Genomic DNA, 12,713 nt, shown 5'->3' on the forward strand with positions numbered 1-12,713 from the left:
ATATGCTTGTATATAATTTTAGAGGAAAACTTTGAAAGAGGAAAATTATAGATGTTATTTTTTTTATATACTATGGGCCCTGTTTACTAAGATGCAGTAGTGTTTTTAGCAATGCTAAAGACACCCATATATTCCTAAGGGGGTCTTTAGCGTTTAGCATGTGCTAAAAATGCTAGTGCGCCCTTAGCACAACTTAATAAACAAGGCCATATGTATTTTATTATATTTTGATGAGTAGTAATTTTATTTGTTTGTTTTTTTAGCATCTTGTCTGGATTCTGGGATTAAAACCCAGCAGTGGGGGTGCCTTAAAACCTGGTAGAGCTGTGGAGGGACCCAGCACAGTAAGCGTGAATCTTTTTTGTGGTTTCTTTTATTTATTTCTTAATATATGCCATTATATAACAGCCTTGGGGTTTTTTTCCCCCTTGCTAAGGTTCTAACTACAGCAGTTATGACTGATTTGCCAGTAATCTCCAGTATCCTTTCAAGACTGTTTGAAAGTTCACAGTAAGTGATGCTTCTTCAATTTAAACTTTGATCAATGCTCCATTATTTGGCAGCTAATGGAAGATTTTAATTTTTCAGGTACCTTGATGATGTTTCACTGCACCATTTAATAAATGCACTGTGTTCATTGTCTCTTGAAGCCATGGATATGGCTTATGGTAATAATAAGGTAAAGAACATTCCTAAAACCTACACCATATGTAAGTAGGCTAAAAATTTTGGAAATTGTTTTGGGTAAGGCTATGTGATGCTGGTAGTAGAAGGAAGGAGCCAAGCCTTGCATAATCAATCCAAACTGTTTAGCTATATAAATTATATGGGATAATATTCACCTCATGACGGTGAGAGGCTTGTAAGCCACTCATAGCTGTCGCCTGAACTAACCCTGGATATTCAGTAACAGGGCATGTACAGTTTTCGGCATTGAATATCCAGATACATGTGGCAACCCGGAAATTAACCAGGCCACTGAATATCAGCTAGTCAGCTCAGCATGTTAAACCCCTTTGAATTTTGACCCCATGGGTTCTAAGTTATGAATTAACCCATTTTTGTCTGCAATTCTTTATTTCCCCTATCTTTTCAGGAATTAGAAACACCAAGGGATCAAGTTTTTAAAAAAAGAGAAGGGTGCCTAACTAAGGGCTCTGTTTACTAAGGTGTGCTAGTGTTTTTAGCGTGTGCTAAATGCTAGAGACGCCCATATATTCCTATGGGCGTCTCTAGCATTAGTGCATGCTAATTTTTAACGCAGCTAAAAATGCTAGTGCGCCTATAGCGTGGCTTAGTAAACAGGGCCCTAAGTTAGTTAAAATGTGCCCAGTTAAATTAGATTAATTTTCAGCTACTTCTTGCCAACTAGATTTGCATGTGAACATTTTCCTTACTAAATTTAGGAATCATGGCTGCCTAAACTTTGCCAGCTAGTGCTGAAAATCAGCATTGGTTGGCTATATCCTCTCCCACCTGCCCCAATAAGAATTAAAATTGTGAATGCTCTTCACACCCTCATTCTCCATCATTCTTTCATCTCACCCAAATTAAAATGTTTATTATGACACGTTTCTCCTTCCCCCCCCCAACAATTCTCCCTCCCTTCCACCTAGTTTGTTAATAAAATATCCCACCATTGACACCACCCCCTCCCAAATACGCCATTGTTGGGGCAGCAGTGGATATCGTGCTGAAAGAAGATAAGCCTGTATAAGCGTTAGACAGCTAACTTTTTGCATCTGACCTAATCCTGCCTCTTGGTCCTCCCACAATGTTTCTAGATAACTTTACCATTCAGTCCTTATGAATTGCCAAAAAAAAATTTATCTAGTCGACTAGGTCTTGGGTGGCTATATCCCTTTGAAAATTCAACCAGTAGTATTTAGTTTGGAGATGGGAACACATGTTGGATTGCTGGTTTATTCAAATATCAGCAATAAATGTGACTATCCAAAATTATAAAACCAGTCTTCCATAATTGTGTGACTGCCTTATTTCTTTAGTCAGTATTTGATCATGATGGAGTGTAACCTGCATGGAGTGGCAGGTGCAGCTTTGGTCGCCTTATTGGGCAGACTAGATGGACCATGCAGGTCTTTATCTGCCATCATATACTATGTTCTCCAAGGACAAGCAGCCCAGAATATTCTCATATATGGGTGGTATCATCTGACGGAGCCCGTTGCGGAAATTCTACCCAACATACTCTGTCTTTAAAAGCTTCAGGCAGCACCCCCACTGCACATGAGTGGGTGCCTTCCTGCCTAACTTGTGAGCTTGGGATCATCTGCGGAGAAGAGAGGACACGTTTCTGTGGGTCTCTCTTCAGTGCATTTGTTTTTCTTCTAGTTCTGGTCCCTTCCCTCACACGTGTTTTTTTTCTGCTTTCTGTCCTCCATTTTCTTCTCTTTTGCCTTTAAAGAGCCTTAGAGGAATTTTTCCCCTTTATAAGTTTCCTTTATTTTTTGACTCCAGAGGCCCTCTCAGGCCTAAGAGCCGGATGGGAAACCAAGTGATTTGCAGGTGAGCTGTGCCCCTATTTTTCCTCACCATTTTGCTGTTTGATTTTGTCCCAGTGACTTCCAGCGTTATACTCAGTGTAATTGGACCATCTGTGGTTCTGACACCCACAACTGGAGTATCCAGTGTCTAGGGCCAGAGCATAACCTCTTATACTGACATGATTACCATGTTATTGTCTTCTTGTGAATGATTACAACATGTTGAAAAGTTCTCATCTTCTACAATCATATTTTTCCCTTCTTGATCTTTTTCACTTTTTTATCCTATTTAGTTTATTCACCTTAGCCCCACATTGACTATTCCTGTACTGCTCAGCTGGTAGCCCCTTACCGTGGAGCATTATCACCCCATGTCTTGTGCTGATGGACACAGCAGTTATTTTTGTGAGTTTGTATCACAGAGCCATCTGTGACTTCTGACCCCATCTCTCTTTAATCCTTCTTCCACTCTTTGCCATAGTGACAGGAGTTCACTATTTAAAATAAGTTAGCATTCTGTCTAGAATTCTAATTCATACTTTCTTTAGACTCTTGAGCAGATGCTGGAACTAGAACTTTCTTCTGTGCTTTCTGCCAAGAGCTATAACTGCATGGCTGCTATCCCAAAATGCAAAAGGCCAAACAATTCAAAACCTAGGTCTCCTGCATGGTCACACTCAGTATTGCTATTAATATCATCTATATATATATATAAAAGGCAACCCCAACGTTCTGAAGCCTCCACGGAAGTTGAGGCGCCCGAGATATCCGGTGTGCCCTGGAGTGTGTGCACCGCCCTCGCGTCAAAACGTCATGACGTCGAGGGCGGAGCTATTGACACTCGAGGGCCGAAACGGCCCACAGCGAACAAGGCAAGTAGCTTCGAGGGACGGAGGGAGGGGGCCCCTTGCTAGCGCCCGTTTCATTCTGCTCAGAAACGGGCATTTTTTCCTAGTTGTATATAAACACCGAATTTAATTTGCTAAGGAATTGCTCCTGCCCTGATCGAAGAAAATAATTGCTACATTAAACCTGTGTTGTGCAAAAAACACAGTGCAACTAGTCTCTTCCTGTGCAAACCATATAGGAGCCTGTTTACTAAATTGTTATTAATGTGGCAATTAATGGCAGTTAATGCTGTGCAGTAAGTTCTGCATTAACAGGTAACACATGGTAAAGAACTTTTTGTTAACTGAATAGCAAAATATTGTGAATGCCCCCAACAGTTAACATGAAGGTTTTGCCTTTACTGCATGTTAATTTTGGCCATTAACCCATGTCAACTGCAAAATCTTACCATGCTTTAGAGTCCATATTCAAATGTATTAGAATTATTAATTGATTTTATTTGATATTGAATTATAGATTTGTTTGGAAAAAATTGGGATTTCTGACTTTTAATAAAGGGATCATTGTATCAGATTTCCAGTAAATAAACTTTTTGCATTTCATTTAAAAGCATTCATTTTTTAGATAGTTTAAATTCTGTTTTGCTTAGGAACCATCTCTTTTTGCTGTTGCAAAATTGCTAGAAACAGGACTTGTCAATATGCACAGGATTGAGATTCTATGGAGACCTCTGACTGGTCATCTCCTAGAGGTAAGCAATGGCTGTCAACAATAGCAGTGGCAGGAATTTGTCGTCTTCTTACATTAAAATCATACTGTTATGTCAGTCACTCGATGTAATCTTCAATGTATTTGTATAGTAAAAACAAACATTTGCTCTATAGGTTTGAAAACAACTCAATCCAGGTGGCTGAATCATCTTATGTTGTCACACGTGATGATCCAGACAAAGGAAAAGCATATGTTTTCTGAAACAGAACTTCCTCAGCATTTGCCTGTGGATTCCTTCTGTCTTTTTCTCACTCTGGGCCCTGTGTACTATATATTCTCCGAGGACAAGCAGGCTGCTTGTTCTCACGACTGGGTTGACGTCCACGGCAGCCCCCACCAACCGGAACAAAACTTTGCGGGCGGTCCCGCACGCAGGGCACGCCCACCGTGCATGCGCGGCCGTCTTCCCGCCCGTGCGCGACCGTTCCCGCTCAGTCTTTTCTTTTCCGCGCTGGAAAGAGCCGTGTTCGTCTCTCTCTGTCAGCCCCGGAAACCGGATCGCGCCTTAGACGCGAGTTTTTTTCTTCGTTGTTTTTCTTTGATTGTTTCTTTTGTTCTGTTAAAAAAAAAAAAAAAAAAAACTTTGTTTCCCCTCGTACTTTTAGCGGGGGCGCCTCGTTGCGGCCTTGTGGCCGCACGGTCGATTTATTTTCGAGGTGTGATTTTTACCGCCACCATCGACGACTTTGACTTCGCCGATGCGATTTTTCCGTCGATGTCCTCGAAGGTCCCGAGTGGATTTAAGAAGTGTGGTCGGTGCGGCCGGCATATCTCGCAGACCGACACTCGCGCTTGGTGCCTCCAGTGCCTCGGGCCGGAGCACGATACCAAGACGTGCACCTTGTGTCTCGGTTTACGGAAACGGACACAGGTGGCGAGGCAAGTTCTTCGGGACCGTCTTTTCGGAACTTGCGCCGGCCCCTCGACGTCGACTTCGACGGCATCGGTGTCGACAGCCGGATCTTCGGTACCGATGTCCACGAAATTGGCACCGACGGCATCGACCCCAGGAGCACAGGTCCCGTTGGCCCTCCGGTCCTCCGGAGATGGCAGAGGTGAGCGGCCGCGTGGGCAATTGGCCCCGGTCACTCCCTCTACCCAGGGCCCTCTGGACCGAACCCTGTCGAGGCCGAGGGGGATCTACCTCCTCCTCTTCGGTACCGCCGAGCGTCAATGACGGGCACCGGAAGAAGGCTAAAAAGCACCGTCATCGATCGCCCACGGCGCATGTGGCTACCGGCTCCAGAGATGACTCGACGCCGAGGAAGCGGCAGCGCCGGGAGGAGCGTTCCCCCTCGGTGGTAGAGGTATCGCTGCGTCAGGGCACCAGCACTTCGGTGCCGTCTCCTGGACCCGAGCAGATTCTGGCACCGGCACCTCTACCGGCCCCTTCGCCTTTCCCGACAGCGGGCCTTGACGAGTGCCTCCGAGCCATCCTTCCGGGGATTCTGGAAGGGCTGATGCGCCAGACTGCCCGGCGCCGTTGATGGAGGCGCCGGCGTGCTCTAGCCCGGTGCCGAGGCCTTCTACGCCGCTTGCGGTGCCGGTCTCGACCGCCACGCAGGTGGAGTCCCCGTCGACGTCGATGGAGGGAGCTTCATCCCCGCCGGCGCGGGAGTGCACCGCTCGACGACGCCACCGAGGACTCAGTGCCTCGAAGTTGAGCCGGGCCCGGTTGAGGTCTGAGCTACAGGAGCTCATGTCCGACACCGAGGAAGAGGCCTCGTGGGGGGAGGAGGAGGACCCCAGATATTTCTCCTCAGAGGAGTCTGTGGGCCTTCCCTCCGACCCAAATCCTTCACCGGAGAGGAAGCTCTCACCACCTGAGAGCCTCTCCTTTGCCTCCTTCGTCAGAGATATGTCTATCTGCATTCCCTTCCCCGTGGTCTCTGTGGATGAGCCGAGGGCCGAGATGCTCGAGGTCCTCAACTATCCATCACCACCTAGAGAGTCCTCCACGGTACCGTTGCACAATGTCCTCAAAGAGACACTGCTTCGGAACTGGTTGAGACCTTTATCTAACCCCACCATCCCCAAGAAAGTGGAGTCCCAATACAGGATCCACTCGGACCCAGAGTTAATGCGGCCTCAATTGCCTCATGACTCAGCGGTCGTGGACTCTGCTCTCAAGAGGGCACGGAGTTCGAGGGATACCGCCTCGGCGCCCCCGGGGCGGGAGTCTCACACTCTGGACTCGTTTGGGAGAAAGGCCTACCAATCTTCAATGCTCGTGACCCACATCCAATCCTACCAGCTCTACACGAGCATACACATGCGGAATAATGTGAAGCAACTGGCGGACCTGGTCGACAAGCTCCCCCCGGAGCAGTCCAGGCCTTTTCAGGAGGTGGTCAGGCAGCTGAAGGCGTGCAGAAAGTTCCTGTCCAGGGGTATATATGACACCTGTGATGTGGCATCTCGAGCTGCGGCCCAAGGTATAGTGATGCGCAGGCTCTCATGGCTGCGTGCCTCTGACATGGACAACCGCACCCAGCAGCGGCTGGCCGATGTCCCTTGCCGGGAGGATAATATTTTTGGTGAGAAGGTCGAGCAGTTGGTGGACCAACTACACCAGCGGGAAACCGCCCTCGACAAGCTCTCCCACCGGGCGCCTTCAGCATCCACCTCAGCAGGTGGACGTTTTTCCCGGGCCAGTCAGGCTGCGCCCTACGCCTACAACAAGCGTAGGTACAGCCAGCCGGCCCGAAGGCCTCATCAGGCACAGGGACAGTCCCAGCGCGCTCGTTCCCGTCAACAGCGTGCGCCTAAGCAGTCCCCGGCGCCTCCGCAGCAAAAACCGGGGACGGGTTTTTGACTGGATCCATGGGAACATAGCCGCCATCAAAGTGTCCGTACCGGACGATCTGCCAGTCGGGGGGAGGTTAAAACTTTTTCACCAAAGGTGGCCTCTAATAACCTCCGACCAGTGGGTTCTCCAAATAGTGCGGTGCGGATACGCCCTGAATTTGGCCTCCCCTCCACCAAATTGTCCTCCGGGAGCTCAATCCTTCAGCTCCCATCACAAGCAGGTACTTGCAGAGGAACTCTCTGCCCTTCTCAGCGCCAATGCGGTCGAGCCCATGCCACCCGGGCAGGAGGGGCAGGGATTCTATTCCAGGTACTTCCTTGTGGAAAAGAAAACAGGGGGGATGCGCCCCATCCTAGACCTGAGAGGCCTGAACAAATACCTGGTCAAAGAGAAGTTCAGGATGCTTTCCTTGTGCACCCTTCTACCAATGATTCAGAAAAACGATTGGCTATGTTCCTTGGATTTAAAGGACGCATACACTCATATCCCGATACTGCCAGCTCACAGACAGTATCTCAGATTCCGCCTGGGGACACGGCACTTTCAGTATTGTGTGCTGCCCTTTGGGCTCGCCTCTGCCCCATGGGTGTTCACGAAGTGCCTCGTGGTGGTCGCGGCGTATCTACGCAAGCTGGGAGTGCACGTGTTCCCATATCTCGACGATTGGCTGGTCAAGAACACCTCGGAGGCAGTGCACTATTCACCTCCTGGAGCTGCTGGGGTTTGTGATAAATTACCCAAAGTCCCATCTCCAGCCTGTCCAATCTCTGGAATTCATAGGAGCTCTGCTGAATACCCAGACGGCTCAGGCCTTTCTTCCCGAAGCGAGGGCCCACAACCTCCTGTCCCTCGCTTCCCAGACCAGAGCGTCTCAGCAGGTCACAGCTCGGCAGATGTTGAGACTCCTAGGTCATATGGCCTCCACAGTTCATGTGACTCCCATGGCTTGTCTTCACATGAGATCTGCTCAATGGACCCTAGCTTCCCAGTGGTGCCAGGCCACCGGGAATCTAGAAGATGTCATCCGCCTGTCCCTCAGTTGCCGCAATTCGCTGCACTGGTGGACCCTTCGGACCAATTTGACCCTGGGACGTCCATTCCAAATTCCGCAGCCCACGAAAGTGCTGACGACGGATGCATCTCGCCTGGGGTGGGGAGCTCATGTCGATGGGCTTCACACCCAGGGACTGTGGTCCCTCCAGGAAAAGGATCTTCAGATCAACCTCCTGGAGCTCCGAGCGGTCTGGAACGCACTGAAGGCCTTCAGAGATCGGCTGTCCTATCAAATTATCCAAATTCGGACAGACAATCAGGTTGCAATGTATTACATCAACAAGCAGGGGGGCACCGGATCTCGCCCCCTGTGTTAGGAAGCCGTCGGGATGTGGCGTTGGGCCTGCCAGTTCGGCATGCTTCTTCAAGCCACATACCTGGCAGGTGTAAACAACAGTCTGGCCGACAGACTGAGCAGAGTCATGCAACCGCACGAGTGGTCGCTCCATTCCAGAGTGGTACGCAAGATCTTCCGAGAGTGGGGCACTCCCTCGGTGGACCTTTTCGCCTCTCAGACCAACCACAAGCTGCCTCTGTTCTGTTCCAGACTACAGGCACACGGCAGACTAGCGTCGGATGCCTTTCTCCTCCATTGTGGGACCGGCCTCCTGTATGCTTATCCTCCCATACCTTTGGTGGGGAAGACCTTACTGAAGCTCAAGCAAGACCACGGCACCATGATTCTGATAGCGCCTTTTTGGCCCCGCCAGATCTGGTTCCCTCTTCTTCTGGAGCTGTCCTCCGAAGAACCGTGGAGATTGGAGTGTTTTCCGACTCTCATTTTGCAAAACGATGGAGCGCTTCTGCACCCCAACCTTCAGTCTCTGGCTCTCACGGCCTGGATGTTGAGGGCGTAGACTTCGCTTCGTTGGGTCTGTCTGAGGGTGTCTCCCGTGTCTTGCTTGCCTCTAGAAAGGATTCCACTAAAAAGAGTTACTTTTTCAAGTGGAGGAGGTTTGTCGTTTGGTGTGAGAGCAAGGCCCTAGAACCTCGTTCTTGTCCTGCACAGAACCTGCTTGAATACCTTCTGCACTTATCAGAGTCTGGCCTCAAGACCAACTCAGTAAGGAATCACCTTAGTGCGATTAGTGCTTTCCATCATCGTGTAGCCTTTAGTGGAGAGCCTTTAGTCGTTCGATTCATGAGAGGCTTGCTTTTGTCAAAGCCCCCTGTCAAGCCTCCTGCAGTGTCATGGGATCTCAACGTCGTCCTCACCCAGCTGATGAAACCTCCTTTCGAGCCACTGAATTCATGCCATCTGAAGTACTTGACCTGGAAGGTCATTTTCTTGGTGGCAGTTACTTCAGCTCGCAGGGTCAGTGAGCTTCAAGCCCTGGTAGCTCATGCTCCGTATACTAAATTTCATCATAACAGAGTACTGCTCCGCACTCACCCTAAGTTCCTGCCAAAGGTGGTGTCGGAGTTCCATCTTAACCAGTCAATTGTCTTGCCAACATTCTTTCCCAGACCGCATACCCGCCCTGCTGAACGTCAGTTGCACACATTGGACTGCAAGCGAGCTTTGGCCTTCTATCTGGAGCGGACACAGCCCCACAGACAGTCCGCCCAATTGTTTATTTCTTTGGATCCCAATAGAAGGGTCGCTGTCGGGAAACGCACCATCTCCAATTGGCTAGCAGATTGCATTTCCTTCACTTACGCCCAGGCTGGGCTGACTCTTGAGGGTCATGTCACGGCTCATAGTGTCAGAGCCATGGCAGCGTCGGTGGCCCACTTGAAGTCAGCCACAATTGAAGAGATTTGCAAAGCTGCGACGTGGTCATCTGTCCACACATTCACATCTCATTACTGCCTACAGCAGGATACCCGACGCGACAGTCGGTTCGGGCAGTCGGTGCTGCAGAATCTGTTTGGGGTTTAAATCCAACTCCACCCTCCAGGACCCGAATTTATTCTGGTCAGGCTGCACTCTCAGTTAGTTGTTCTTCGTAGGTCAATTTCTGTTATACCCTCGCCGTTGCGAGGTTCAATTGACCTGGGTTCTTGTTTTGAGTGAGCCTGAGAGTTAGGGATACCCCAGTCGTGAGAACAAGCAGCCTGCTTGTCCTCGGAGAAAGCGAATGATACATACCTGTAGCAGGTGTTCTCCGAGGACAGCAGGCTGATTGTTCTCACCTACCCTCCCTCCTCCCCTTTGGAGTTGCGTTTTTACTCATTTCTTGCTTGTCATTCAACTGAGCGGGAACAGTCGCGCACGGGCGAGAAGACGACCGCGCATGCGCGGTGGGCGTGCCCTGCATGCGGGACCGCCCGCAAAGTTTTGTTCCGGTTGGTGGGGGCTGCCGTGGATGTCAACTCAGTCGTGAGAACAATCAGCCTGCTGTCCTCGGAGAACACCTGCTACAGGTATGTATCATTCGCTTATTTCTCATGGGCACAATTTGAGAGAAAACCTTTAATATGTAGGCCCCTATGTCACATGATCTTTTGTTTTTTTTTGGTGTTCTCAGATTCTTTTCAAGCAACAAATCAAGCCAAGAGCAGTGACAAAATGGCGGAACTGTTTACAATATGATTTCAAATCTAAATATTTTAATTATTAATGGAATAATTGAAAGTAAGTTGAGGTTAAAACACACCCCCCTCCCAGCATCTCACTGCTTGTTTCTTTTTTTTTTTCTATATGTTTCAAATATATTTATTTATATTAAAAATGTCTGTTCCGCCTAAAAAGTAAGTTGCGTACAATCAACATAAAAATACAAAAAAGTCACCAACAAACAAATGCCAATATATATATACCTTTTCATCATCCTGTCCAGTTCCTTCTCTCTAAACTGGTAATAAGTATAAATGATAATCCTCAACAAAACACTTTAATGCTTAATACAGTTACAGAAATTTACTTGGCTGAGTAGATGGTCTGTATCTGTAAGGAATATGTAAACCGCTTTGGTTGTACCACAGAAAGGTAATATATCAAGAATATAACAATAACAGTAATAAGCTTTCCCAGGTTTATGGGCAGACAACCTAAGCTGTTCTGCTCAATTTATTGCTGAATACTGCATTTTTAAGAGAGAGGATTACAATTGGTTTCCCTCTTGAGTTCATAAGAACTACAACCTCAGTGTACAGAAGAAGCTGTACTCTTGAAGGGAAATATGAGTCTCACTTTTTTTTTTAAGTAGAATATCATTTAGCATTTAGGTATTGCAGAGCTTCACAAAAATGGGGTCATAACTACAGAAAGATTGGTAAGCATTGGCTTATTGATCAATATTACTATCTGTTTATGTTTGGTTAATGATCAGCTTAATCCATAGATGTCCACTGTGAGCATTGCAGTTTAATGGAAAATGTTTATTAGAGGATTTGATTGTGATGATAGAATGACATTCAGAATAAGATACTATTCGAAACTTTAACTTTGCTTTATTATAGAGTATTAAACCATTGCTGTTTTGAGCAAATTGTTTTCATGTTCTCTGTCTTTCTTTCTTCCTATTGCTTTCCTCTTGTTTCTTAAACAGAAGGTAAGTCTGTTTTATTGATATCTGTTTCCCAATATTGAACTTAATTTTAAAATAATGTAGAATGAGCACCTTTAAACATTAGCTGTCTTTCCCAGTTAATTGAAATAGATAGCTTGAGTGTCACTGACAGATTTACAGAAGATTGAAAAGCTTCTCATCCTTCCCCCGGATTCTATATATGGTGTTCAAAATTGCACATGCAAATCTGGGTGTGTGCCCAATTTCCTCATGCAATTTAATTGAGTAATAAGCCAATTAGTGCCAATAATTGGGTGCTAACCATCAATTATTGGCATTAATTGGCAACAATTTGGATTTACATCTTTATCTTACTAAGCTCTATTCTATAAAGATGTGTGTAAATCTTTCAGTGTGCAACTGAAAAAGAGCGCGTGGCCATGGGAGGAGCATGTGTGGGCATGGGTGTTCACTAAAGATGAGCGCAGTATTATAAAATTTGAGGGATCCATGCCTAATTTACATGCAAGGATTTTACACTAGGTTTCAGTTGGTGTAAATCCTCGTGCCAGAAGTTGAGTGCAGATCCCGGTGCTTCGTGCTGTTCGATAAATGACGTCCAACTCGGAGTGCAATTTATAGAATAACACTCAGTGCTCTTTTTTTTTTTTATTCCCAAATTTGGATGCCATTTACTATTTGTAAAATATTAATGCTTTTCATTTATATGAACATTGCTTTTCATTAAATGTTAAGGTCTGCCAGCATCCAAACTCCAGAATGAGAGAGTGGGGAGCAGAAGCTTTAACGTCACTGATCAAAGCAGGGCTAACATTTACACATGATCCTCCACTATCACAAAACCAGGTAAGTTATGTTTTTTGGAGCATAACCTTTTGGATAACCTCATTTGTATTTGCTCATTTGTGACAGGAAATAGAAAAATGTATATCTATTTATTTGGAATGTCATATTTTAATGGTTTCCTCTGAAGACAAGCAGGATGATATCTCCACACTGATGGATGATGTCATCCAATGGAGCCCTGCATGGGAACCACTCTCCAGCAACTTCCAGAAGCCTTTGAGAGCATGCGCACACCTTTCTGTCCATTACTGACACATGGGTCCAAGCCAGTCTCTCTTTCATAAAGCTGCAAGGTTGCATTTCGTCACTCTCCCCTCAGCTCGAGTCTGTGTCCTCTCTATGTGGTTTTCACATGGTTTTTATTTTCTTGTTAAATGCTCACACAGGGCCAGTGCCTCATTTCCC

General features: G+C 46.9%; 1 protein-coding gene across 1 annotated transcript in view; it reads left to right on the forward strand.

Moving 5' to 3' along the window:
• Positions 1 to 12,713, forward strand: part of MON2 (MON2 homolog, regulator of endosome-to-Golgi trafficking) — a 461,654-nt gene that overhangs the window by 256,290 nt on the left and 192,651 nt on the right. The window contains 5 exon segments of the mRNA XM_030215834.1: positions 264 to 344; positions 437 to 510; positions 589 to 679; positions 4,003 to 4,104; positions 12,198 to 12,308. Of these exon segments, the coding sequence (XP_030071694.1) occupies positions 264 to 344; positions 437 to 510; positions 589 to 679; positions 4,003 to 4,104; positions 12,198 to 12,308 (459 nt within the window).

Source organism: Microcaecilia unicolor, chromosome 10 (assembly GCF_901765095.1).
Source record: "Microcaecilia unicolor chromosome 10, aMicUni1.1, whole genome shotgun sequence".
Taxonomy (NCBI): domain Eukaryota; kingdom Metazoa; phylum Chordata; class Amphibia; order Gymnophiona; family Siphonopidae; genus Microcaecilia; species Microcaecilia unicolor.